Raw genomic sequence first — 26,123 nt, 5'->3', positions numbered from 1 at the left:
AAAAAAAAAAAAAAAAAAAAAAAAAAAAAAAAAAAAAAAAAAGATCTCTGTTTCCAAAAAGCAGCAATTAGCATTCCAAACAGGATGCAAGATACCACATACTTAAGAAAATTTTTATGGCATCCCTCAACAGTATAACATTAGTTTAAAAAAAAAAAAATACAGAATAGCCATGCTTCTTTAAGTACACTCTGGTTGAATGTGGCAGCAAAAATACTCTTGTAAAACAAAACAAAAAACACCTGAAAGAGACTCCAAGCATGATGCAGTAACTGGGCATCCCTCCATGTTCAACAGAGTAAGCTTGTGCAGAGCTGATATGCACACCAAAAAAAACAATGAAATAAAATAAACAGGAAAACTGCCAATCAGAATATTTATGATAGAACCAATAGTTTAAGCAGACTATTTTTTCCCCAGGCATGACCATGAAGACTAAAGCTGCCATTCAGAACTTATTAATAAATATGTAGTGTCTCTCCTGTTTTTCTTCTAATTTAGTTACCTATTAAAAAAAGAAAAGAAAATCACCTTGCAGATTATAATGCTATCATGTTACCATGTACCCAATTAGCATGACAGCCAAATATAATTTACCAATCACCACAGAAATTAGCAAACCATCTCACACAGTTACACAATTCCCTACAGAACAATAAGACACAATCTGTCTTATAAAATTCATTCCTCATGCTGTCAAGGTCACAAATTAATAAATTATTGTAGACACCAAGATCCTGTAAAACAATGTACCTTTTAGATAAGAAACACCGCAATCTGTAACCTTGCTGGATGAAATTTGCAAGTCTTTTAAGTTTATAAGACCTGAAATAGGGGTAAAATAGGAATGGCTTCAGTATTAGCTGTCATCAAAAGAAGCCCAATTGCCCTTTCTAAAATGTTGGAGCATATCTAATTATTATCCAATATCCCTTTCATTATGGTAATGAAAAGTAATGGAATCACTACCAGAATACCTAAACATGCAGAAGATCGGTATGCTTATAAGTTCTAAAAATAAGCACATAGTACCTAACAGAAGGGGAGTATCCAAAGACCTTGTAATCTAGTGGCATAAGCTTTTGACTCTATTTAGGAGGTCAAAGGTGTAAACCCCATATTCAACTTCCTCTCTTAAAGATGTATTTACCCCCTACTTTTTGTGAGATGATAGATACCTGCAAGTGGCTTCATATCAGCATCAGTTATGCAACTGCAACAATTGAGGTTAAGAGACTGGAGCTTGGTTAGACCTGCCAAAAATTGGAGCATGACACTTTCAGAAAATTATCAAATCAGTTAATCTTGCTAAGTTATCCTCTGTTTTGCAATCAAAGGCTTCTGTCTAATAGTCTTTGAAATTTGGATTTTGATATTTTGCATCATGACTTGCAGTGTCAACCTGATAGCAATGGGCAGAGAGGAAAAAGCTTTAAAAGTTAGAACAGTGGAAAGAGGAATTGACCTTTAAGGTGCACAAGGCCACCATGGATCTTAGGGCATCTCTCCAGATCCAATTTTACCAAATTGTTTAAGCCAGATAGAGCACTCATTCCCTGGGCTGTAATTGTGTTGTTTCTTCTAAAACTTAGACTTATCAAGTTTGACAGACCTGAAAATTTGGTCAAATGTTGTAATGCTGACCTAGTTTTCTTATAAGCAACCATGTTCATTTGTTCAATTGCACATTAAAAGGAGGTTATGTACCACTAATTTGTTCCAGTCCATGGTCTGTGAATTGGTTGCAATAATTAAAATTTAGTGCTTGCAGATTTTTGCAGTCTTTGAGAAGAATTACTCCAAAATCAGTGATATCTGAACCAGAAAGATCCACGGAAAGTAGAGATGAACCCTGTGAAGATATGACATCCATCCAACTATCACTAAGGCCAGGGTATTCTCCCAAATTAAGATCCTGCCAAGAAAAGTATATTGAGTATCTTTGTCAAAAAATAAGAGACAAATTAAGGTATATAATATCCCATTCTAACAGTTGTTGTTGATCTATACTGTGAATTGTGAAAAATAAATACCTGAAGATCACAATCTTGAAATGCTTCAAGGATGACTTTAGTTAAACATTGTGAATAAACCAATTCATCAAAGATTTGTTGAGTTATGTCCCTTGGTAGCATGGAGAATGTTTTGTATTTGTAAATGTCCTGTCATAACAATAAATGGGAGAGTTCAGTTCATGTACAGAAATCAATTTCACTAGCACTACAAAGAAAAGACATACTTCACAAATTCTACAGATGCACAACTCCATGAGAGACGGGCATTTTCCTGTTCCTTGTTTAGCATCTGAAGATGCTCGAGAAAGTGATTTTCCAAGCCATTTTGAGCTACCAGTCTTGCAATATCTTCCAGAAGCTCCTCTAGGAATGCTGTCATCATCCACCCATTGGTCTCGCTTCCTAGAACAAGCTCCTCCCATCTTATAACCAATTCACAGCACACAGACTGCAGACCACGGATAGAATAACAAATTTAACTGTAAAAAAATAAAATATAAAATAAAAATTGAAGAAGACAGATTCTACTAACATCTAATCCCAAACTACATGATCGTTGAAGAGCCTTCTCTTTTGCATCACTAAAACCTTTATCAATGAATATAACTCCAAACTTCAGTTCATGGATGAAAGAAATTAAATTGAGAATTCAACAGAATTTTCAATCAAACTTACCAAGAAAACATTTCATAAATGAATCAAATGAGAATATTACTCCGTATGGCACAAATTCACTCTACATATCTCAGAGCATATATTTTTCCAGAGTCGCATAAAAATAGAATGGCAGTTTCACCAACCATCAACAATATACACTACGACTGAGAGTAGGAGTATACGATGAATAATATAATTTCCAGAAATATGAAGTTATTTTTAAAATCGAACCTTCAACTATTGATCACCATTAAGCAGACGATCATTTTATCATCAAAGTCTGTGTGGACTGTAGACAGAAAGAAGTTAAAGAGAAGGAGAAAAGCGGACGAGTGAGGCAACCGAGCCAACGGATGAGAGCCACGTGGGAGGAAAAGAGGCTTCTAGTTGGATGCTTTGGAGGACTTTTTTTTTTTTCTTTCACATTTTGCGCTACCTTTTAATTTACCCATATTACACTTTTTTTTTAATAAAATAAGAATAAGAAATAAGATGAAACATATGATACAAAATGTAAGAAAATATGTAAATATAAAAATATAAATATTTGATCGTAGATATTGACGATAAAATTGTTATCGAAAAAGTAATTACGAGTAAGTAAATAGACAAATGATATTTCTAATAAATAATTTGAGTACAAATTTTTTAGTGTATCTCTCATTGTCAGTCATAGAAGTTTAGTATTTATATTGGCTTTAGTCTAATAAGTGTAATGATTCCATGTAAGTACAACGATTCTATAATAGATACAGTGGTCCTCTCAATAAGTGAATTCGCTATGCGTTAAGTGCAACGGTTTCACCTACTATCTACTCAACTCCTAATCGTAACTGTTTGACTATCTTAATTGCTTTGACGAGTTATACCAATAGTGTTTCGGATCAAGTCTAACTTATACAATTATCCCGTCACCAACTCCCTACTCTCGAGCTGCAAGCGTAACGGAGTTAGCTAGGGAGTAATAATAATACAGATTCATCCAGTTATTCCGTCACCAACCTCATACTCCCTAGTTATGAGTGCACCGGAGTCATCCTGGCAATGATGACATCCAAAGCTACCCTTCATATTTTAATTTTGATCCATATATGGCAACACCATGATCTGCTCTAACCTATAATCGAGGAACTTGTGATGTAGCTAGTTAGACATGTCTAACTGAAGTAGCTAAGGATGGGGTTAATTCCAGGCCTTACAAAAGAGCGCTAATACCCATGGCCGAGGATAGCCCTCGATGCGTTAAGGGCAATGGTTCCACTTTTCTTTATTCAGTTTCTAACCATTACTGTTTGATAGTCTTAATTGCTTTGACAGGTTAAACCAATAGTTTTCTAGGTTGGATCTAACTTATCCAATTATCCACATCACATATTTTTGTTTAAATATGTATAAATATTAATTAATTATTTTTTAGGAAATGTATTTTTTAATTAGAAATATAAATTTAGAAACATTTCGTGGAGTTTTCGTAAATTCGTAGAAGAAAATATGTTTAATATTAATTATTTATTTTTTGTAGGAAATGTATTTTTTTTAATTAGAAAAAACAATTTTAGAAACATTTTGTGGAGTTTTCGTAAATCTGTATAAGGAAATATTTTTGAAACGCATAAATGCTAACCCTTAAAATTAAAAATAAAAAACTAATTGGGCGGCTAGAGCCCGCATTTGGCATCGGGTTTTTACACGGGTCACCAAATTAAATTCGGGCTTCCATCCTCTCTAAGCACTGTTCCCCCTTCCACCACCGCCAACGGCAATTATCCCCGATTCGCCGTAAAGCCGTAACCCCTATTTACCTGCCTACGCCGCCCTTCACCTCTTCGCAGAATCGTACTTCGGACAACGCCTGAGCGCAGCTGTCCGTCCGTCCGCCCGCCGTCGACGCAGCCAGCAGCGACGCAGAAAAAGCGGTACCTCCGCCTCTTAGCTCTCTCACTACATTCCTTCGCCGTATTGCACGCTAGGAGCAGCCTCTAGACTTCAACCCCGTTCTATTGGAGACTTCTTGTTGCCGAAGCAATAATTGCTGCTGCCAATTTCTGCTCCCAGTTATCTGTGCGATGGCAGCCAATATAAACATGGTAAGCCATCTTTAGAAGTGTGATCGGTTTGTGAAATATTTGCTGATTTACCCTGATTTTTATATCAACTTTTGTTAATCTAAAAATAGAAGCTGGGTTTTAAGTAAAGAATGAAGGGATTGTTTCACTTGAATTTGGATCCCTAGAAGTTCTTAATTTATTGAGAAATACTTCGAAATTTTTGGTCTTCTTAATTGCCGTGTACTATTCTTAAATCTAATTAGCGACATATACTTTATTTTTATGCATTTTCAAATTTGAAAGATTAGTAATTCCTGTAATTTAGTTTTATAATATATGTTTTGGTTTCCAGGAGATTGAGGAGGATGACGATTATGTTGAGTATATTCCTGTTGCAAAGCGAAGGGCACTTGAGGCACAAAAGATTCTCCAGCGCAAGGGGAAAGCTGCTGCATTGGAAGAGGAAGCTGAAAAGATAAAACAAGTTGAGGCAAAGCCAAGTTTGCTTGTGAAGGCTACTCAGCTAAAGAAGGAGCTGCCAGAGGTCACTGAGACCGAGCAAATGGTTCAGCAAGAGAAGGAGATGATTGAGCATCTCTCTGATAGAAAGACTTTAATGTCAGTGCGTGAACTTGCAAAGGGGATTACATATACAGAACCTATGTTCACTGGCTGGAAGCCACCATTAGCCATCAGAAGGATGTCAAGAAAAGCTTGTGACACCATCCGCAAACAGTGGCATATTATTGTGGATGGAGATGACATCCCACCACCCATAAAAAATTTTAAAGAGATGAGGTTTCCTGAACCTATTCTGGAGAAGCTTAAAGCAAAGGGCATTGTTCAACCGACTCCCATCCAGGTACAGGGATTACCTGTTATTTTGTCTGGAAGAGATATGATAGGAATTGCATTCACAGGATCTGGGAAGACGTTGGTTTTTGTGTTACCACTTATCATGGTGGCCCTCCAGGAGGAGATTATGATGCCTATTGTACCTGGCGAAGGGCCTTTTGGCTTAATCATTTGCCCTTCTAGAGAGCTTGCACGACAAACATATGAAGTCATAGAACAGTTTCTAGAGCCTTTAAGGGAGATTGGGTACCCTGAATTGAGACCTCTATTATGTATTGGAGGGGTTGACATGAAGTCCCAGCTTGATGTAGTAAAGAAAGGAGTTCATATTGTCGTTGCTACACCTGGAAGACTTAAAGATATGCTTGCAAAAAAGAAAATGAACCTTGACAATTGCAGGTAATAACCTTTGCTGCTTTTGTCCTAAGATTAGCATTACATGACTTTGTTTAATATTTTCTTTAGCAGCTACTAAAGTGTTGCATATATTAACCTAATACTTTGAAATTTATCTTTGGCAGCAACTTATTTTATTCTTGGCAACGTAGCTTAATTTGAATTGCTTGTTTCATAAACAGATTATCCTTTTCATTAATTATTCATTTTAGTTAAGAAACTTTGTAATGTCCTTTTTTTGAAATCTTCACTTTGCCTCTTATTTTTCCTCCCTTTTCATAGTCTTGAGTCCTTGACTGTTTTCTAAGTTGAATGCCTGAAAGTTTCTGCACGAATTATGTGTTGTACAAATGTTCTTTATTTCTTCGTTTTCCTGTGTTTGAACATTTTTTTCTTACCATGCTTGCATTATGTGCAGATATTTGACATTAGATGAGGCAGATAGATTAGTGGACCTTGGTTTTGAAGACGACATCAGAGAAGTTTTTGATCATTTTAAAGCACAAAGGCAAACTCTACTTTTTTCTGCCACAATGCCCACAAAGATCCAAAATTTTGCTAGAAGTGCTTTGGTTAAGCCCATAACTGTGAATGTGGGAAGAGCAGGAGCAGCCAACTTAGATGTGATTCAAGAAGTAGAATATGTGAAGCAGGAGGCAAAGCTTGTTTATCTTCTTCATTGTTTGCAGAAAACACCCCCTCCAGTTTTAATTTTCTGTGAGAACAAAGCTGATGTTGATGACATACACGAGTACCTACTATTGAAAGGTGTGGAAGCCGTTGCTATTCATGGAGGAAAAGACCAAGAAGAGAGAGAGTATGCGATTTCATCATTCAAATCAGGCAAGAAGGATGTGTTGGTGGCAACTGACGTTGCCTCAAAAGGGTTGGATTTTCCTGATATTCAGCACGTTATAAACTACGATATGCCTGCAGAAATTGAGAACTATGTTCATAGGATTGGACGAACAGGTAGGTGTGGGAAAACAGGAATTGCCACAACGTTCATTAATAAAACTCAGAGTCCAACAACTCTTCTTGATCTGAAACACCTGTTGCAAGAAGCTAAGCAAAGGATTCCTCCAGTTCTTGCTGAGCTTGAAAATCCAATGGCAGACGATGACGCAATTATGAATGCAAGTGGCGTCAAAGGTTGTGCCTACTGTGGCGGACTTGGTCATCGTATTCGTGATTGCCCCAAACTTGAGCATCAAAAAAGCCAACAGATTGCCAATCAAAGAAGGGATTATTTTGGATCTGGTGGATATCGAGGAGAAATTTGATTTTTGTTTACAATTTATATGTTGGCAATACGTTTGTATTTTCCAATGCTTTTCTACTTGTGGAGAAAATTCCTGTTGTACTAATATACCTTTATAACTGAATCTAAGTTGGCATATAGAAATGTGCTTCTATTTAATCTTTGTAGCTTTACTGCAGTTAAGGTTGTTCTATGGCTTATGCTACATCTGAAGTTCCATGTTTCATGTATAGATGAGAAATATGAACTTCATTGAATATTTAACAAATGAAATTTGTTTTGACACTTCTTTTTAGTACATTGGAGGGAGGGCAGAGGGATTGATGGTTGAATCCCTTATACATATGTTCTCGTTTATACATCTCTGGTTTTTGTAAATTAAAAAAAAAATTTAGTTAATTATCGCCCGTGGAATGAATTTGAAGGAAATAAAAATGTTATTTCATTTAGAAGGGTTACACTTGTGTGGAACCGTCTCACGGATCCTTATTCGTGAGACGAGTCAGGTCGGGTAGAAACATTATGCAAATGTGATACTTATATGTGTAAATGTCATACTTTTATGCTCAAATATTATACTAATAAAGAATAAAATTTTTGTTACTTATAAGAGAAAAAGTATTACATTTTCAATAAGAGTTTTTTGCATTTTTAGTCCCACGACTATAGTGGCACTTGTAGGATTGGTCCACGACTTTCAAACTTTGCAATTTTAATCCATGACTATAGTTTTTTTTGCAAAAATAGTCCTTCCGCCGCCGGAAAACAAAATCGGCGAATTTTCCGGCAATTTTTCGCTGGAAAAAAAAATTGACATATTTTCCGTCAATTTCTCGCCGGAAAAAAATTCTCCTTTCAAGTAAGATTATTAATTGACATTTCTAAACAATTAATTTAAGTTAAAACAAATTTATTTCTAAAAACATATGTAGTCAATTTAATTATTTTTTATTTTGGTAAACTAATTAAAGTTAAAACTAATTCATTTCTAAAAGCATACGTAGCCAAGTTAATCTTAGTAAATTAAATACAAATTCAAAATTATTTTTACTTTTTCGTTTAAATTTAAATTATATTTACTTTTTAGCCAATTAAGTACAAATTCGAAATTATTAATACAAATTCAAGATCAACAAAAAATAATATTATTAGGATTAAATTTAAGCTAAAAAGTAAATATAATATTTGAATAATTTTGCCCAGTAGTAACATCTGCCAACACAATGGAGAATTTTTTAGAAATGTCAATTTGAATAAAAAGTAAACTACAATAATTGTTCAGAAATGTCAATTTTAATCTTACTTGAAAGGAGAATTTTTTTTCCGGCGAGAAATTGACGGAAAATATGTCATTTTTTTTCCGGCGAAAAATTACCGAAAAATTCGCCGGTTTTTGTTTTCCGGCTCCGGAAGGACCGTTTTTGCAAAAGAACGATAGTTATGGATCAAAATTGCAAAGTTTGAAAGTCGTGGACTAATCCTATAAGTGCTACTATAGTCGTGGGACTAAAAATGCAAAAAAACTCTTTTCAATAATAACTAATGTTGGCAAGTGAGTAATAGAGAAAGAAAACAAAGCACTCCATGGGGGAAAGAAAGAGAAAGCAATGACTCTGATCATCTGATGAGATAATAGATAAGATAGAGTGTATGGGGAAAGCAAATGGTCTTGGGAAGATAATAAAGAGATATAGAGTGAATAAAAAATGTGTGGGGAAATATTAGTAAAAACGTGTAGAATATTTTAAATATTTATAAACGAGACCGTCTCATTTTTTCTTACCTTACGTACCTTTACTTATAATTAGAGAAGCCTATTGTTATATTTTTTAGTCAATTCTCTATTAGTGGAATACAATATTTTTGTGATAGGTGCCGCACTTGTTAGGTGTGTAAATGTGACTTTTATTTATTTATTTTTTGTTAGGATGTTTTTATCTCCTCGTTTTTCTTATACTCTAATTACATTACATTCTATAACTCTATTCTAGTTGGTACAGGAAAAAACCATCCAAAACATTAACTCTAGGAGATGCTATAAGTAATTTAAGTCAATAAAAAATAGAGAAATAAAAGGGAACAAACGAAGTACTCCGTAATTTATAATGGAATAGCGATTTGGACCCCGCTTGTACTCAATTGCTAGAGTATAGATGCACAAGATCATTAAAACATCTCGATTTAAGAAAGAAAAAGATATTTGCAGATCGATCGAGTAGAGTAAAGTAGCATGGCTAGAGTTTCAGAGATGGCTGCAGATGTGTTGCTCTCAAAAAGGGTCCAAGAAATGGTCATCAATGGTGAGGAGCCATCAGGGCCATATATTTGCAGAGTTGGGGAAGAAGATGACCGTGATGCTCACACTTTCAAGGCTAAATCTACCATTCCCACCATTGATTTAAGCTGTCTTTTGCACAACCACCAAGAAGAGAGTTATGTCACAGAACTACACAAACTCAGATCAGCCCTCTCTTCATGGGGTTGTTTTCAGGTTTCATCTCATCTCTGCAACTCAACAAACATTTAATTTACCAAACATTTTCTAGAATAATGTTATTAACTAGTAAAATCTACTAACTCAATCAGCTAACAGCTATTTATCAAACACCTCAATCCACAGTAGTATTAGTTGTTTGTAGAGAGCGAGGTATTTGATAAATTAGTTTTTGTTTGTTAAGTTATCTCAAGATTTAGAATTATTTTGTTGTAATTTTAGGCAATTGGACATGGGATTTCTACTTCTTTTCTGGATAAGTTACTGCAAGTTTCAAGGGAGTTCTTTGAACAACCAATGGAAGAGAAGATGGAGTATGCGAAAGGTGTAAGAGATTTTGAAGGTTATGGAGGTGATCCTGTTCCTCAAGATGGACAGCCTCTTGATTGGTCCGACCGTCTCTTTCTCAATGGATATCCTGAGGATAGAAGAAATTATAATTTGTGGCCAAAATATCCCCACTCTTTCAGGTAATTAATTACTTATTCATACTTTTTAAATTATATTAGGAGTGTTGAGCACTTGAGCATATAATATATAAAAATAAATGTGCAATTCAACTATTAACTTAGATTTTTAGTTGAGATGGAACACATGTTTCAATTTGGTATCAGAGTTAACACCATGCCGAAGATCAGCTTAGGTTTAAATTATTAAGAATTAATTAAGTGCACATGCATAACTTAGAGGTAAAAAGTGCATTGTTCAAAGTTATTCATTTGTAGAATTTGAGGTAAGTTAGGTATTATATATATGTTCCATGCATATATGCATGCATGCAGAGAAGTGTTGGAAGAGTACACAGAGAAGATGAAAATGGTGACAGAAATGGTGTCGAAAGCCATGGCAAAATCACTAAATTTGGAAGAAAATTGCTTCCTGAAACAGTTTGGTGAAAGATCACAACTGGATGCAAGGTTCAACTATTATCCTCCATGTGAAAGGCCAGATCTTGTTCTTGGACTGAAGCCCCATTCAGATGGGTCAGGCTACACCATAATCATGCAAGATGAAATAGGCCTCCAAGTTCTCAAGGATCACAAATGGTTCACTGTTCCTAAAAATCCCCATGCCCTCCTCATTCTCATGGCTGATCAAATGGAGGTAAAAACAACAAAAAATTGAGCTTTTGGTTTCGCAATTATTATACAATGGACCATGATCCACCTCACAAAATGGACCATTAACATAAGGTTCATTATTATTTAGTATATTGAATGTTCATTTTTTGTACACTACTTATCTTTGTGATATTGCAGATAATGAGTAATGGGATATTCAAGAGCCCAGTGCATAGGGTTTTGAGTAGTTCAAAGAGGGACAGAATATCTATAGCAGTATTTTACACACCTGAAGTGGGAAAAGAAATTGGACCAGAAGAGGGGCTACTTAATGAGGAAAACCAAAGAGTATACAAGAAGGTGAAAGACTATGCAGATATTCACTGGGAAAATTACCAAAGTGGGAGGGGGATGAGACCATTGCTTCATATAGCACATGTCTAGAATAAGCTAAAAATTACCAAAGTGAGAGGGGGATGAGAGCATTGCTTTATATAGCACATGTCTAGAACAAGCTAATAAGCTCACTTTATATTCATCCTTAGCTCTTTAATGCTTAGGTCTTGTACGAATTATATATTTTGTTTAGATTATATTTTAGTATAGTTATGTTTGAGAGGTTGTCTTATCACTAGAGTAGTGTATGACTGTATCACCAGTATTTTGTTTAGGTGAACTTGTGATAAGACTTATACAGATGATAAAGTTGTCTCCACTGAGGCTCGAACCCTACTACATACTGAAGCACAAATAGTCAACAGTTGATTCCATTGAGACTCGAACTCACCCCATTATTCATGTGGAAGTGTAAATCGGGCCACCAAGTACCACTATATCACAAGATCTTTGGCAATATGGTATTTAACACAACACAAAAACAACAAAAAGATTGTGACAAATTTAAAAGTATTTTATTAAAAAAAAATTCTTCCTAAAAAAATATTGTACGATACTGGCTATTATTAACATGGCTGATTGGCTGGCAGCCAACCAGGCAACCAGATATGCGGCGGACTAATCAACATAGGGAGCAACGCCCATCCTTCTCGGAGTATAGTTTTTGTTTTTTTTGAAAAACAAGTATAGTTTGGATGAGATCGAAGGACTTCTTCATAATTATCGCGCAAAAATAATAACAATAAAATCCAGTTTTCTCGTGAAAGCCGACAGGTCACAACTCATCATACTTCTTCCCATTAAGAATAAATTGATTGATTTTCGGTCCCCTAAAATCAAGGATGCTACTCAGGCAAGTATATAGAATTGTATTAATGATAATTGTTTACTTGACTTTGAGTTGGATATTTAAATAAAAAAAATTCAACATTCAATTATCATGTATAAACTTCTTTTATATAATTTTGCATTCATATACTTTTAAATATTTATTTAAATATAAACATTGGGTATTAACCCATTCGCGCAATGCACATATAAAACTTGTTTATAAAATTTAACCTTTATTTTTAAATAACATTATATCCTTAGGCTATCGTTATTTTTATAATACTCTACCATTTTTAAAAGTGAATCATATTTCAAAATCATCAAATTTACAATTCGTTTACTATTTTCTCTACACCGCTGCAATCTCAACTCACTTTTAAAAGTTGGTATACATTTCATACCATATTAAAATATTATTATCTTTCATTACTGTTATTATTATTTAAATTATTAAAAATGGTAAAAAATTTAAAAAGTAACAAAGACTCACTATTCAGTTTTATTTTTGCACAATTTATTAGAAACCACCTAGGAGAGAGAGAGAGAAAAAGAAAATAGAAGAAAAAGAAAACAAAAAGACAAAAAGACAAAAAGAAGAAGTAAAACAACGTTGTCATAGTGTCTTCTAAAAAGCCATATCTTGTAGGAGTTAAAATTTACTTCTCTCTCTTTCTTTTCTCACGTCCACCTCACCATGGGGCTCTACAAAAAATCAACAAAAATTCACTAGTGCGGATGCTCTAACATTGTACGTTTTTCCCACTTTCCAAATTTGCAAAGTTGCAATCTTGCTAATCTTGCAAGGATTGCAAGTCACATCATATTTTTTTTTTTAAATTTAAGCGAGGTCACTTTGACATGGAATAAATTTTAAGATAAAGATAACATTATCTTCTCAAAGTTTATCTTTTAATATTTATTTCTTTATACGACATTATTTGATCTTTAAACTATATGATAACAAGTGTAAATTTAGTTATTAATTATTAAAAATTATAAATTCAACCTCTAGTTAGTCACAAAAGTGATTGCCTTCCATCTTTTAGAAATAAATTACAAACGAAAAGTATATAACTTTTATAAGTGACTTTTTTAGTTATTCAAAGGACAAAAAAAATGCGAGTGTTTGGAAAAAAAAAAATTCGATTCACTTAATTCGGTAATACAAATTTCGGTTCGGTTAATGGTTAAATATTTTAAAATTTCTATTAATTCGGTTCGGTTAACCGAATGCACACCCCTAGGCGAATATTATATTATTTTATTATTATTATCATGTATGTATTAGAATTTTAAGTATTTGTATAATAGAAGTATATGCACAAAGTGTCCGTGATTGGATTAACTACCCAACTGCATTTTCAAAAAAAGATTCTAAGAATTGGGATTTGAAAGTATATATAAGTCAACACGACACTCCCTCGTTGCAACCTTAGACTCATCGTATCCACACCAGAGAAGAGAAGGAGAGAAAGAAATGTCTAAGGAACAAGCGTTCGTCGGCTCCATTGATCAAGGCACAACCAGCACCCGCTTCATCATCTACGACCGATCCGCCCGACCTGTTGTATCGCACCAGATCGAGTTCACCCAGTTCTACCCTCACCCCGGGTGGGTTTTCTTCAATTTCCCATTTCAAATTTCAAAATTTGTTATTTTTGTGATGATTCTTATGGGTTTGGGTATAGATGGGTGGAGCATGATCCGGTGGAGATTCTGGAGAGTGTGAAGGTCTGTGTGAGGAAGGCAGTCGACAAGGCCACCGCCGATGGCCTCAACGTCGACGGCTTACTCAAAGCCATTGGTATCACTAACCAGAGAGAGACCACTGTGGTTTGGAGCAAATCCTCTGGGCTGCCTCTCTACAACGCTATTGTTTGGATGGATGCTCGCACTACCTCCATCTGCAGGTCTTTGCCTAAAACTCTATTTCTACTTTTTTTTTTCTTGTTTCATATATTGTTGCAATTTCTGAATTCAAAACCCCCCAAATAAAGAAAAAAAAAGCCATGAAGGGAGTTTTGGTTCTAATTCTGATAGATTCCCAAATGATGTTTATAAATATCAAGTTAGTTTTTGGGACTTTTTGATTATTGTTTGATTGTTAAGGGACTAAATCTTATCTGGTTTCATATGTCTGTGTTCACACATATTTATAGTTTCAAACATATTGGCTTGTTTGGTAAATAGTTATTAGCTGATTGGGTCAGAGAGTAAAACTAGTTGATATCAGTAGAAAAGTGTTTGGTAAATGAATTGTTAGCTTATGGTTGTTTGGTACAGTATAATTTATTTTCTCAAAAGCTAATTGAAAAAGTTGCTTTTAGCATTTTGGAATTACAAAAAGTTAGATTAACCAAAGACTTATATTGATTTTTTAACCAAGTCAAATAGCTAATAGTGGTCAAATAAGCCAAATTGGTTGATAGGCTAACTATTTTACCAAACCGGGCCCTTATGTACCATGTAGCATTGCTTTAGTATAATTCTGGACTGGGTGACATTACATTCTTGTTTGGTATTCTTCTGGGGTAATCCTTGTTATGTATTGCTGTGTTCTAAAAGTATTGTTTTTCTGAACTTGTGATTGAGTAAAAACTTGTAAACTGCTCAGGAAATTGGAGAAAGAATTACCAGGCGGGAGAACTCATTTTGTTGAGACATGTGGTTTGCCGATAAGCACTTACTTTAGTGCAATGAAGCTGTTGTGGTTGTTGGAGAATGTGGAGGCTGTTAAGGAAGCAGTAAAGAGCGGGGATGCGCTGTTTGGAACTGTTGACAGCTGGTTGATATGGAACATGACGGGAGGGGTGGGGAAAGGTTTACATGTCACTGATGTGTCTAATGCGTCGAGGACTATGTTGATGAATCTTAAAACTCTGGATTGGGATAAGCCAACGCTGGAGTTATTGGGAATTCCTGCAGAGATTTTACCAAAAATTGTTAGTAACTCTGAGATTATAGGAAACATTGCTAAGGGATGGCCGATTACTGATATCCCAATAGCGGGATGTCTTGGAGATCAGCATGCAGCAATGGTCGGGCAAGCTTGCCGAAAAGGTGAAGCAAAAAGCACTTATGGAACTGGGGCGTTCATACTTCTTAACACAGGTGAGAAGACAATTAAGTCGACTCACGGGCTTTTGAGCACTTTAGCTTATAAGCTGGGGCCAAAAGCTCCAGCCAATTACGCTTTGGAGGGCTCGATCGCCATTGCTGGTGCTGCTGTTCAGTGGCTCAGGGATAGTCTCAACTTAATCAGCAGCGCAAGTGAGATTGAGCAGCTGGCGTTGAAGGTGGAATCAACCGGGGGAGTTTATTTTGTGCCAGCTTTTAATGGGTTGTTTGCTCCGTGGTGGCGTGATGATGCTCGGGGAGTTTGTATTGGAATCACGAGGTTTACAAACAAGTCTCACATTGCTCGAGCTGTTCTTGAGAGCATGTGTTTTCAAGTTAGAGATGTGCTGGATTCAATGCACAAGGATGCTGGGGATAAAGGGGAGGTTAAAAATGATCGAGGGGAATTCGTTCTTAGAGTTGATGGTGGTGCTACTGTTAACAATCTTCTAATGCAGATTCAGGTATTCTCCATGTATTGCCAACTCAAGTTATCACATTTCCGCCTTGGCTTTCTTCATTAATGTGATATCATGTGATATTTGATTCCTTTCTCGTTAATGATATTAGCATCTTATTATCTTTGATTCTCATTCAACCTTTGCCATTCACTTGTTCTAAACTTTTGTTTTCACATGTTGTCAAAAACAAACTCGGTTGTTTTGGTGTTTCATAAATTTGTTTAATGATTTTGCAGGCGGATTTGTTGGGTAGTCCAGTGGTGAGGCCAGCGGACATAGAGACAACAGCCCTCGGGGCAGCATATGCTGCTGGATTAGCTGTTGGGATCTGGACAGAAGACGAAATATTTTCCTGCGGTGAGAAAATGAAGAAGGACACCATTTTCAAACCAGCGATCGAGGAAGAAGTGAGGAAGAAGAAGGTGGATTCTTGGTGCAAAGCTGTTTCAAGAACTTTCGACTTGGCTGATCTATCTTTGTAACTGAATTCTCTTCTTTTTCTTTCAGTACTCGAACATCCTTGTTTATATCAGTTACAATGTTTTCCCATTACCTCAAGACAACTGTTGGTTTTTGACTATATATATATATATATATATATAGTAGCAATAACAGAACTAGTTTTTAACTTTCAATTTTGACACATTGAGTATTGCTTCACATTCAGCGAAAAATGTTCTTGCTTTGCAGACATTTCACCAAACTTCATGGCGGTTTGGATATTTTTAATCAAATGTGGAACATTTCAAAGTGTCAAAATTGATAGTCGAAAATTCGATCTGAAATTGTCACGATATTTGATGGATCAAAGGTGAAATTAACTCGATGTTCCTGAAAATACTGGTGGATGTGTGTTCCATATCAATAATAATAATAATAACTGTTCTCTTTTGTTTCACTTTGGTATTTACGATTGCCAGTTAAATCCTTCAGTAAATAGTTACCTGCATCAATTCTATGGCTGTAATTATGATAAACTCTAATTTGCATATCTCAGCATGTTAAGGCACATGAATGCCAAAAATTTCTGCATTATGTTGAAACTAGAAACATTTCTGCAGTAGTTGGCAATATTTGACAATACCACATGAAACTGAGATTTTTTTTCTGGTGAGGATGTACAAGCTGAGTATGTATTTTATCAAACAGTAATGTTTAACTTACCAATAATGCATATATAATTCTTCATATGGAACAAACACTTGAAATTCATGTGAATTCATGCTGGGAAACCATATGCTAAGATCATAAGAAGACTCTCAAGGCATCAACTACTTTTTCGGGCCTGCATATACAGAATTTGCTGTTATAGTTTACGAACATAACAGAGTCAATACATCCAAAAAAAAAAAAAAAAAAAAAAAAAAAAACTGAAGTGAATTACCAGTCTTCTTGCGGCATGTGGCCAGCACCTTCAATCAGTTTAAGCTCAACTGAGTCAGGGTTTCCCTTTTGAAACTCTTCAGCCACTGATTGTGGAAGATACTTATCTGATATTCCCCATGCCACTAGAATTGGCTTATCCCAACTGAAACAAGACAGATTTTCTAGACGGATTAGTAGCATTTACATAGCTCTGATTTGCCAATAAATTCTAGCCTAGCTACTTAAAAGAGACATACTTTTTTTGTGTGTCCCACCTCATACAAAAGGACTGATATTGGAAGGATGTATTGTTTATTGCCAATTAGTTCCAGGTTCTTGTCATGGGTTTTTGGGTGTTCTATATTAATGGGCATCATATATTTCAAGAATAATTAGTGAACAGATCGGTATAGTCATTATTTAGTATAACTTGAATATTGTAATATAAATATATTCATTTCAATTGAAAGAAGGTTCCTATATTATTTATAATAATGAGAATATCATTAATACCTTCCAGAGGCAAAGCCAGATGATATCTGGCTCTGGATGTCCTTGAAATTAGCTCTCTTTGCCGAATCAAGCAGAGCTGAAACTCACAGTGTTATTATCAGTCCAAAAAGAATGCCTCAGCCATATTTATGAATATACATGTGCATAGCTTGAATAGATGACCATATTGAATGTTTTGATTTTAAAAAGAAAGAAGATAAGCAAATTTTCTTCATTAACTAAAAACAAAAAAACTGTATAGACATGCATGCATTGTTCAAATTCTACTTAAGATGCCAAATAAACTGGACAAACAATTTTCATAGAATATCCACAATGTTCAGACAACTTTCTTGGCATTATTCCTAAATTTAAATCCTCTCAATATTTTGAATGTGATGCTTAGAAGTATAGGCCACAAAACCCCTATCATGAAATCTAGCCTTGTATAATTGATACGTAATTAATCTGAATGTCTCCCAAATACTAAAGTAATAAACACATTGTTTATGGTTTAAAGTTTTGCATGCATCTTTGTGGAGGCTCTCAATGGAAGTGGCGTTTTCCCTATGAAGGGGTGAAGGAGATTATGGCATTTAGGCATTATCAATTTGCAGAAATAAAATTTCGAGAACTCTAAGCTGTCTTGCATGCTGATTCAAGTTAGGATGTGATTCAAATGACAAAAGTAGGGATGTTGTAGCCTATATTAAGTACTGTTTTTTGATGATGAGCTTAAGTGCTCGCAGCATGTGCAGCTTTAGTAATCACTGCTAAATGACCAATGAGGCAATGATTAAACATGCCAAGCCAAATAGTAGTGCTAACTAAACATCTAATTACAAGCTATATTGGGGTGTGTGGACTCATGCAAATGCATAATTATAACATGTTAAGCTTATGGAAAAGTGATAATAAGAATGGGAGGTACCAAAACCCGGACCACTGCTTGACAAATAAGGTAACCTGTATACATCAGCCTTCTCCAGTTTTAGGACATAACTGCCATCAAATTAATTTGTTTAGTGGGTCCTTTGAACATACATACATACATATATATTGAAATACTGAAATGAAACAGGATAATCAAAACCAGTGATATTAAGACACAACAATTGACTTATATCAATATATTCTCATGGTAATTGTCTAATTGAGAATGTCCTCTTTCACAAGATTAATAGCTTTTCTAGATTAAGTTAAAGATCACATTTTAAGCATTGCTTTTTTCCACATAACTTCTCTCTGCCATGAATTATACACAATACAAGATTATTATCAGGTTGAACAAAATGACAAGAGTATACAGTCCCAACCAAGAAAATTTTTTGTATTTAAAGATGCATCTGTTGATACATACGCGCTACCTGCTTCGATGAAGCGCTCAGCCATTACTGCATTCTGGCAAGTAAATTCGCCAAGGAATGGAATTCTAATTGACAAAGAAGGAACAGAGTAAAAATTTTAGCAAATTATGAGCAAAGCAGTTTCAATACAGAATAAACAGTTATCCCATGCTGACTATATTTGCTTAGCAAAATAAATTTGCAATTATCAAAATCCTCATAAATTGGGAAACAGTGATCCACACATGGGTTGTCCAAAGTCCAAACTCATCTTGGATACCCACAGACAATAGGGGATATGTTTAGCATAATTAACTTGGCACTTGTAAATCACTTTTTTGTTTCTTTGGTCACATACACGCGTATTTATAGGCAAACCAAAGGTTATGGAGAATATTCATCAAATAAGGAACCCAAATGAACCAGCTTTCCAATATTAAAAAATTGGTGGACCATGTTTAAAAATGCTTATGGGAAATATTGGGGGAGCACCAAATTTAACATTCTTTCAGAGTTTCCCTCTCACAAGTGCAAATGGATAGGGGGCTTACAAATTGTCAAATGATATCTTGTAGCCTATAATACCATCCAGATGCACAGTGTTTGATTATGGATCTTGTAGATATAATAGTTTTTGAGTGGTTATTTGGATTAATTAAGAAATTGCCATACTCTGTCCTGCTTATAATATTTTTAAGGAAAGATGATAGCACAACTGCGTTTATACAAGTACCTGAATAAATTGAGTAAAAGTTGACAAGTCATGTGTAAAGATTAAAAAAGGATGCTTTTGTCTCTTTGGAGTTTTCAAAATGCAGAGTGCATAAGGAAAACTATTTCCCAGTAGCATGATACTCAATCGAAAGAAGACAAATTTAAAGTCAAGGAAAGCAGAAGATCACCCACTAAATTTCTTGAGTGAACTTCATGGATGGTCAATACAAGAAGAGCATCAATGTCAAAAATGAAACCTGAGCTGTTGAAAGAGTCCAGGAACGGGAGATGAAGGTGTTAACGGACTGTTCAGAATCACAAGCTTTGATATTTTGCTTGGGTTTTTTAGGGCCCAAGTTAATCCATATGAGCCTACAAGGAACCCCTACAAGAAAATTATCACAAATATAGTTCAAGGCAATACATCTCTTACAAAAATTATAAGCATAATTATTGAGTAAATATGTCAAACTTCCATTTCTTAAGGTGTGTCTCAGAAGGATAGTTCTTTATCAGGTCAATGCATAGAAATTAACTGCAAACCCCAGATGGTTCATACATCATACCTGGACTACAAGGAAAAAAGGAGATGCAATGCCAAGGACGTCAAGTAACTTATCAAATTGTTCATGGAATTCTTTCTCTGCAATAACATATTTGGCAATAATTTAAGAAATCTGCTTTAAAGCCAAACTGCCAAAAGAGACTTTCAGATTTATGATGAGGCTCATAGTGGGATGTAACAAACCGGTGTAGTCAAAACCATATCCTGACTGTGGCTTGTCACTAAACCCAAACCCAATCCAGTCAGGGGCAAAGCAGTGGAACCCATAATCTGCCAGCTATTCAAAGAAAATGATAGCGGTTATTCTGGATAATGTAATTACAAATTAAAATATAAGATTTATGGAGAACAGATGAATGAGTTAACAGAGCCTCAAGGTAAAAGACAGTCTAGGTCCTATGGGAGCACAGCCAAGGTGCCACATTTCCCAAATTTCACATAAGCTGAAAGTCTAGAAGAACTAACAGTTAAACAATCATTGAAACCTGAGACATAACCACTCGATAGCTGTACGATTGAGTTGGAGCGCCGTGGAGGAAGACTATTGTTCCGCGCCTGCTTCCAGGCGATCCTGCAATTCCCAAAACTCTTTAATTTCTTGATTGCTATGATTCTATGAATGATTATTATGACATATGGCTATTTGGAGCACCTAATGAAAATTAAGCCACAAATTAGTAAGTTTAATCAACCTAAAGGCTAAACCCATAAGATAGGTTATTACTTATTAGGTAAGTAGAGAACACATAATTAAGGCGATAAAAGGAAAATACTGACCGGTTTCTCTGACAAACCACCTGAATCCGCCGGATTTCACATACGATCCATACTCTTTTCCCTTATCTTCTATTCTCTACTCAAATATCACAAAGGTTCAGTAAAACGGAGTACTTCAATTACTTAAATATCTCTACTCTAGCTACGATAAACACTACTGTCAGTTCTGGAAAGATAAAAAAGGAGTGATTTAGCATTACGTAGAGCATTTGGCCGACGTTTCCGTCCTCGGCGGGGGACTCCGGAAGCTGAATGGCGTTCCGGCTTGACGGATTGTCGGTGACGAAGCCGAAAGGGTTGAACGCCGGCTCGTCGTCATCGTTGCCGGAAGCTTTTGCGACGAACGTTAGTGCTCTTCTACTCTTGGCGAACAGCTTAATGTTATTTGCAGTGGAGTAGGTTGAAGACGAAGAAGATGAGGCGAAGAAGGCATGAGGAGATGTGGAAGGAGAGAGGAAAGAGAACGCCATGGCCAATGGCTTGAGCGAGTGGACGGAGTGAAGAATCTAACGAACACCACTCGCCTCTAGTGATGCTGAATATTCTCCCTTGCTCTGTACCAATAAAAACCGCCAAATTTTATTAAACTATGTTTTATTTAGGAAATAAAGAAAAAAACAATATTTATCACACATTTTTTACACCCTACCTGACATTAATTGACAGGTTGTTCATATTTGTAAAGTTTGATTCTTATTTGAGAGAAATTTAAATATATAGTTATCTAAAATTTCTTTTTGTTATATGCGTGATCATTTTTAACGCTTAAATGATACATGGAGTGATGATTTTAGTTTTTGAAGGGTGATACATGGAGTGATGATTTTAGTTTTTGAAGGGTCAAATTAGTCACTTTGTGATGTCTCAGGGTTGTGGGAGAACCGTTGTCTACTTTCTTATTCAGATGGGAACGTGAGGTTGATGAGGTTGAACCAATGGAGGACCGGGTAGCAATCCAAGCTTTCCTTGCATCACTTTGTTCTGGGGCGCTCTACTACGACCTCATAGTTAATCCCCCCCGAACCTATGAGGAGGCCATCACTAGAGCTAAACATCATGCAGACGCCACCGAAGCCAACATGGCAAAGAGACGTGATGAGCAACCGGCCAATCGGGACAGAGGCCATGATCAAAGGAAGAATAGACCACCGTTCAAACACGTCAAACAACACAACCGACCAGATGACGTACCACGTTTCACTCCATTGAACAGACCCTTGGTGGAAGTTTTGCAGTTTGCCGAGCAATGCAATCTGGTCCACCCGCCGAAGCCGGTACCTGAGGGGGAGGACAAGAGCAAGTATTGTGCTTTCCACAGAGTCAAGGGACACAATACTTCGGAGTGCATGGCCTTGCGCGTGCTCATCGAACAACTCATTCAGAATGGAGAGTTGGGGCAATTTGTGATGAAGGGAGATAGAAACAAAGGAAAAACGGAGAGGAATGTGTGGAAAAGGAATCCCGAAAAGAACAACAAGGCATTCGTCCCACCTGGGACAGCTGACGAGAAGGCTGTCGGAAAGAAACCAGTGATCCACGTCATCTACGGGGGCCCTGAAGGAGGTGACTCTTCGCGCCAAAGGAAGCAATGGGCGAGGAACTTATACGTTGGGACGATCCACTCGGAATCCCGAGAGAAGAAAAAGCGTACAGAGCCAATATCTTTCACTGACGATGATCTACCACTCCATGGGGAAACCCAAAATGACCCGCTCGTCGTCACACTAGATGTCAGCGGAACGGATGTCCAGCGGGTGCTGGTCGACACAGGGAGCTCTGTGAACATTTTATATTTTGACGTCTTTACACAATTGGGTTTGTCCACCGATCGGTTAACCCCCTTTCGGACCCCGCTGTCTGGTTTCACTGGCGACTCCATAGAAGCAGAGGGAGTCATCCGCTTGGACGTGGAGTTGGGCAGCCAACCGAACGTATTGAAGACTACCATGGACTTTGTGGTAGTAAAATTGAAATGTGTTCACAACGCTATACTTGGACGACCAGGCATCACTCGCGCAACTGCTGTTATATCCATGAGCCACTTGTGCATGAAGTTCCATACACCTAATGGGATTGGAGTGGTCCGAGGAGACCAACGTGCTGCTCGGCAATGCTACGTGCGAGCGGTCAAGCAGTCGGACCGGGAGGAAAGTAGGATTCACACCATATCCCAGCAGGTCGACCATGGAGAGCTGAAGGAAAAACCACAACCTGCCTCAGAATTGGAAGAAATCATACTTGACTCCGACCGACCAGAAAGAGTAGTCAAGATCGGTCGAGGACTCCCTGTCGACCTACGTGAAGACATCATTGGAGTGTTGCAGAGATACAAGAATGTTTTCGCTTGGGGACCGGAAGACATGCTCGGAGTTGATCGATCTGTCATTTGCCACCGCTTGTCAATCCAGCCAGGTTCAAAACCGGTCAAGCAAAAGAAAAGGCACCTGTCGAGTGAAAGAAGGGAATTCGTGAAAAAGGAGACCGCCACACTCTTGGCAGTAGGGCACGTCCGAGAAGTCCTCTACCCGGAATGGTTAGCCAATGTAGTCCTTGCGCCTAAACCGCCAACATGGAGAATGTGCGTGGACTACACCGATTTGAACAAAGCTTGTCCGAAGGATCCATATCCCTTACCAAATCCCGACCAGATGGTTGATGAAACAGCCGGGTGTGAGCTGCTAAGTTTCATGGACGCATTCAAAGGATACCATCAAATCTTCATGAGCAAGGAAGATGAAGAGAAGACTGCTTTCATCACTCCAGACGGAGTGTTTTGCTATGTGGTAATGGCATTTGGTCTGCGGAACTCCGGAGCTACATACCAAAGGATGGTGAACAAGCTGTTTAAAGGATTGCTCGGGTCGACTATGGAAGCATATGTGGATGACATGCTCATCAAGAGTCGACTGAAGGAAACTCATCCTGCCGATCTTGCCCGGGCATTCAAGGTGATGGAAACTTTCAACCTGCGTCTGAACCCAAGTAAGTGTACTTTTGCTGTTCAGACGGGAAAATTCTTGGGGTTCATGATGACGGGGCGGGGGATCGAGCCAAACCCCGAGAAGGTCAGAGCGATAATGGAGATGCAACCCCCCCGATCAGTCAAGGATGTTCAGCGACTGACCGGTCGACTAGCAGCGCTTAGCCGTTTCCTATCCAAGTCAGCCGAAAAGTCTCTGCCGTTCTTTCAGATTTTGAAAAAATCGAATGGCTTTGAATGGACGCCGGCGTGTCAATCGGCTTTTGAAGATTTGAAGGTGTACTTGAGCTCTGCACCAGTCCTATCGAAGCCAGAGAAAGATGAGGTCTTGTTCGTTTATTTGGCTGTGTCCGACCGAGCGGTCAGCTCCGTGCTCGTCCGTGAAGAAAACAAGGGAATCCAGAAGCCGATCTACTACGTGAGCAAAGCTCTTCAAGGACCGGAGCTGAGGTACACAAAATTTGAGAAGACAGCGTTGGCGCTCTGGGCAACAGCCAAAAGACTTGCAGCCTACTTCCAGGCTCACCCGATAGTAGTGCTAACCGATCAACCGTTAGGAACGATCCTCAGGAATCCAACATCATCAGGGCGATTAATCAAATGGGCCATGATGCTCACCCAGTTCGCGATTGAGTATAAGCCCCGTCCTGCCATCAAGGGTCAAGCATTGGTTGATTTCATCGTCGAGTGCACCGCACGCGACCCGGAACCCGACCGACCGACTGCGCTGGAAGAACCGTGGTGGGAAGTTTCTACTGATGGGTCGTCAAGCAAGAAGGGATGTGGGGGTGGAATTGTGCTCACCTCCCCTGAGGGCTTCAAGATTTATCAAGCCTTGATTTTCAAATTCCAACCTACCAATAACGAAGCAGAATACGAGGCGCTCATCGGCGGGTTGCGACTGGCTAAGCAGATGAAGGCTGAACGGTTAAGGGCACGATCAGACTCCCGGTTAATAATCGGACAGCTATCCAGCACGATCGATGCAAAGGAGGACCGGATGATACAGTACAAGGATATTGCGCTCGAACTACTACAACAATTCAAAAAATACGAGCTGATCCAAATACCAAGGATGGAGAACACGGACGCTGACATGCTCTCCAAGTTGACTCAAGAAGCTCCTGAATACGTGTCCAAAATCGCACGCATTGAAGAAGTCGGAGCGCCAAGCATTGATGTCATAGAGGTCCACCCGATCGAGATAGGCGAGCCAGACTGGATGTACGACTTGAAGAATTACATCGCCAACGGCACTCTACCTGACGACTCCTCCCGGGCAAAGAAAGTTAAGTTGAGGGCACCGCGCTTCCAATTGGTCGATGATAGACTCTACAAAAGATCATATGGTGGACCGCTTCTTCGGTGCTTAACCAACGACGAGGCGAAAATTGTGATGGAGGAAGTTCATGAGGGGATCTGTTCTGCCCATCAAGGACCGAGAACACTCGCGCAAAAGATCGTTCTAATGGGTTACTACTGGCCTTCGATCAACTTGGATTGCGAGCAGTATGTTCGACGATGCGCCACTTGCCAAGAATTTCACAAGTTACCAGGTCGACCAGCCACCTACTATCAACCCGTCAGCGAGGTAATACCATTTGCGAGGTGGGGAGTGGACCTGATCGGAGCATTCCCAATGGCAGCTGGACGCAAAAAGTATGTGATTGTGGCGATTGATTACTTCACTAAGTGGGTGGAAGCAAAGGCTTTGGCAACTATCACTTCTCAACAGTGTCAAAAGTTCCTTTGGAAAAATGTGATTACTCGTTTCGGGGTACCCGTTCAATTGATCACAGACAACGGGACACAATTTGATAGCCGGCCATTTAAGAACTTCATGGCTCATTTGGGCATAAGGCATACCCGGGTGGCCGTAGCTTACCCGCAAGCGAATGGTCAAGTGGAGAACACCAACCGGACGATCTTGGATGGATTGAAAAAGAAATTGCAAACTGCGGGTCGAGGCTGGGTTGAAGAGCTTTCGTATGTTCTTTGGACGTACCGGACCACCCCGCGTCGGGCAACGAATGAGACACCTTTCTCCCTGACGTATGGATTCGAGGCAAGAGTCCCAATCGAAGCATGGCTCCCTACCACTCGGGAGAAAAATTACGATCCGGAAGAGAATGATGAGATGCAAGGTACGGAACTCAATTTCATAGACGAAAAAAGGGACATGGCAGCTCGGAGGTTAATAGAATATCAGAAGAGTGCCAAAGTAGCGCATGACGGTCGAGTGAACCCACGATATTTCCAAGTAGGAGATCTGGTCCTACGACGGAGGGAAGC

At 37.9% G+C, this 26,123-nt stretch overlaps 6 protein-coding genes across 10 annotated transcripts in view; 3 read left to right on the top strand and 3 right to left on the bottom strand.

Moving 5' to 3' along the window:
• The window catches only part of LOC115996575 (dynein regulatory complex subunit 6-like), a 9,760-nt gene extending 6,773 nt beyond the window's left edge, over positions 1 to 2,987 (bottom strand). The window contains exons 1-9 of one of the 5 annotated variants that reach the window (XM_031235865.1): positions 2,904 to 2,955; positions 2,548 to 2,603; positions 2,240 to 2,463; positions 2,034 to 2,162; positions 1,708 to 1,915; positions 1,466 to 1,612; positions 1,179 to 1,253; positions 754 to 825; positions 243 to 314 (exon numbers count right to left, since the gene is read on the bottom strand). In XM_031235865.1, the coding sequence (XP_031091725.1) occupies positions 243 to 314; positions 754 to 825; positions 1,179 to 1,253; positions 1,466 to 1,612; positions 1,708 to 1,915; positions 2,034 to 2,162; positions 2,240 to 2,437 (901 nt within the window). In that variant the 5' untranslated portion in view covers positions 2,438 to 2,463; positions 2,548 to 2,603; positions 2,904 to 2,955. The other 4 variants (XM_031235864.1, XM_031235867.1, XM_031235868.1 and 1 more) reach the window with 4 other exon arrangements.
• Positions 2,988 to 4,351: 1,364 nt separating this feature from the next.
• LOC115997106 (DEAD-box ATP-dependent RNA helicase 35) lies at positions 4,352 to 7,410 on the top strand. The gene is made up of 3 exons (XM_031236594.1): positions 4,352 to 4,759; positions 5,073 to 5,974; positions 6,390 to 7,410. Exons 1-3 carry the CDS (start codon positions 4,739 to 4,741, stop codon positions 7,252 to 7,254), a joined length of 1,788 nt encoding a protein of 595 aa, XP_031092454.1. The 5' UTR covers positions 4,352 to 4,738; the 3' UTR covers positions 7,255 to 7,410.
• A 1,948-nt stretch (positions 7,411 to 9,358) lies between these two features.
• On the top strand, positions 9,359 to 11,519 carry LOC115997234 (codeine O-demethylase-like). Its single transcript, XM_031236747.1, has 4 exons — positions 9,359 to 9,723; positions 9,949 to 10,196; positions 10,509 to 10,830; positions 10,986 to 11,519. Exons 1-4 carry the CDS (start codon positions 9,463 to 9,465, stop codon positions 11,229 to 11,231), a joined length of 1,077 nt encoding a protein of 358 aa, XP_031092607.1. The 5' UTR covers positions 9,359 to 9,462; the 3' UTR covers positions 11,232 to 11,519.
• A 1,903-nt stretch (positions 11,520 to 13,422) lies between these two features.
• LOC115996273 (glycerol kinase) lies at positions 13,423 to 16,227 on the top strand. The gene is made up of 4 exons (XM_031235451.1): positions 13,423 to 13,625; positions 13,703 to 13,924; positions 14,629 to 15,595; positions 15,829 to 16,227. The coding sequence occupies exons 1-4, from the start codon at positions 13,492 to 13,494 to the stop codon at positions 16,072 to 16,074; spliced, it is 1,569 nt and encodes a 522-aa protein (XP_031091311.1). The 5' UTR covers positions 13,423 to 13,491; the 3' UTR covers positions 16,075 to 16,227.
• Positions 16,228 to 16,559: 332 nt separating this feature from the next.
• Positions 16,560 to 21,394, bottom strand: LOC115996274 (cis-3-alkyl-4-alkyloxetan-2-one decarboxylase). The gene is made up of 11 exons (XM_031235453.1): positions 21,052 to 21,394; positions 20,852 to 20,927; positions 20,560 to 20,645; positions 20,258 to 20,351; positions 20,076 to 20,152; positions 19,767 to 19,894; positions 18,810 to 18,881; positions 18,381 to 18,451; positions 17,471 to 17,546; positions 16,977 to 17,120; positions 16,560 to 16,877 (listed from the first exon to the last, which is right to left on the bottom strand). The coding sequence occupies exons 1-11, from the start codon at positions 21,319 to 21,321 to the stop codon at positions 16,838 to 16,840; spliced, it is 1,134 nt and encodes a 377-aa protein (XP_031091313.1). The 5' UTR covers positions 21,322 to 21,394; the 3' UTR covers positions 16,560 to 16,837.
• Positions 21,395 to 26,025: 4,631 nt separating this feature from the next.
• The window catches only part of LOC115995866, a 2,880-nt gene continuing 2,782 nt past the window's right edge, over positions 26,026 to 26,123 (bottom strand). The window contains exon 3 of the mRNA XM_031235014.1: positions 26,026 to 26,106. Within this exon, the coding sequence (XP_031090874.1) occupies positions 26,026 to 26,106 (81 nt within the window). The remainder of the gene's footprint in view (positions 26,107 to 26,123) is intronic.

Source organism: Ipomoea triloba, chromosome 11, assembly GCF_003576645.1.
Source record: "Ipomoea triloba cultivar NCNSP0323 chromosome 11, ASM357664v1".
NCBI lineage: Eukaryota > Viridiplantae > Streptophyta > Magnoliopsida > Solanales > Convolvulaceae > Ipomoea > Ipomoea triloba.
Note: the sequence above shows the minus strand (reverse complement) of the source record. Positions and strands in the feature narration are given on the sequence as shown.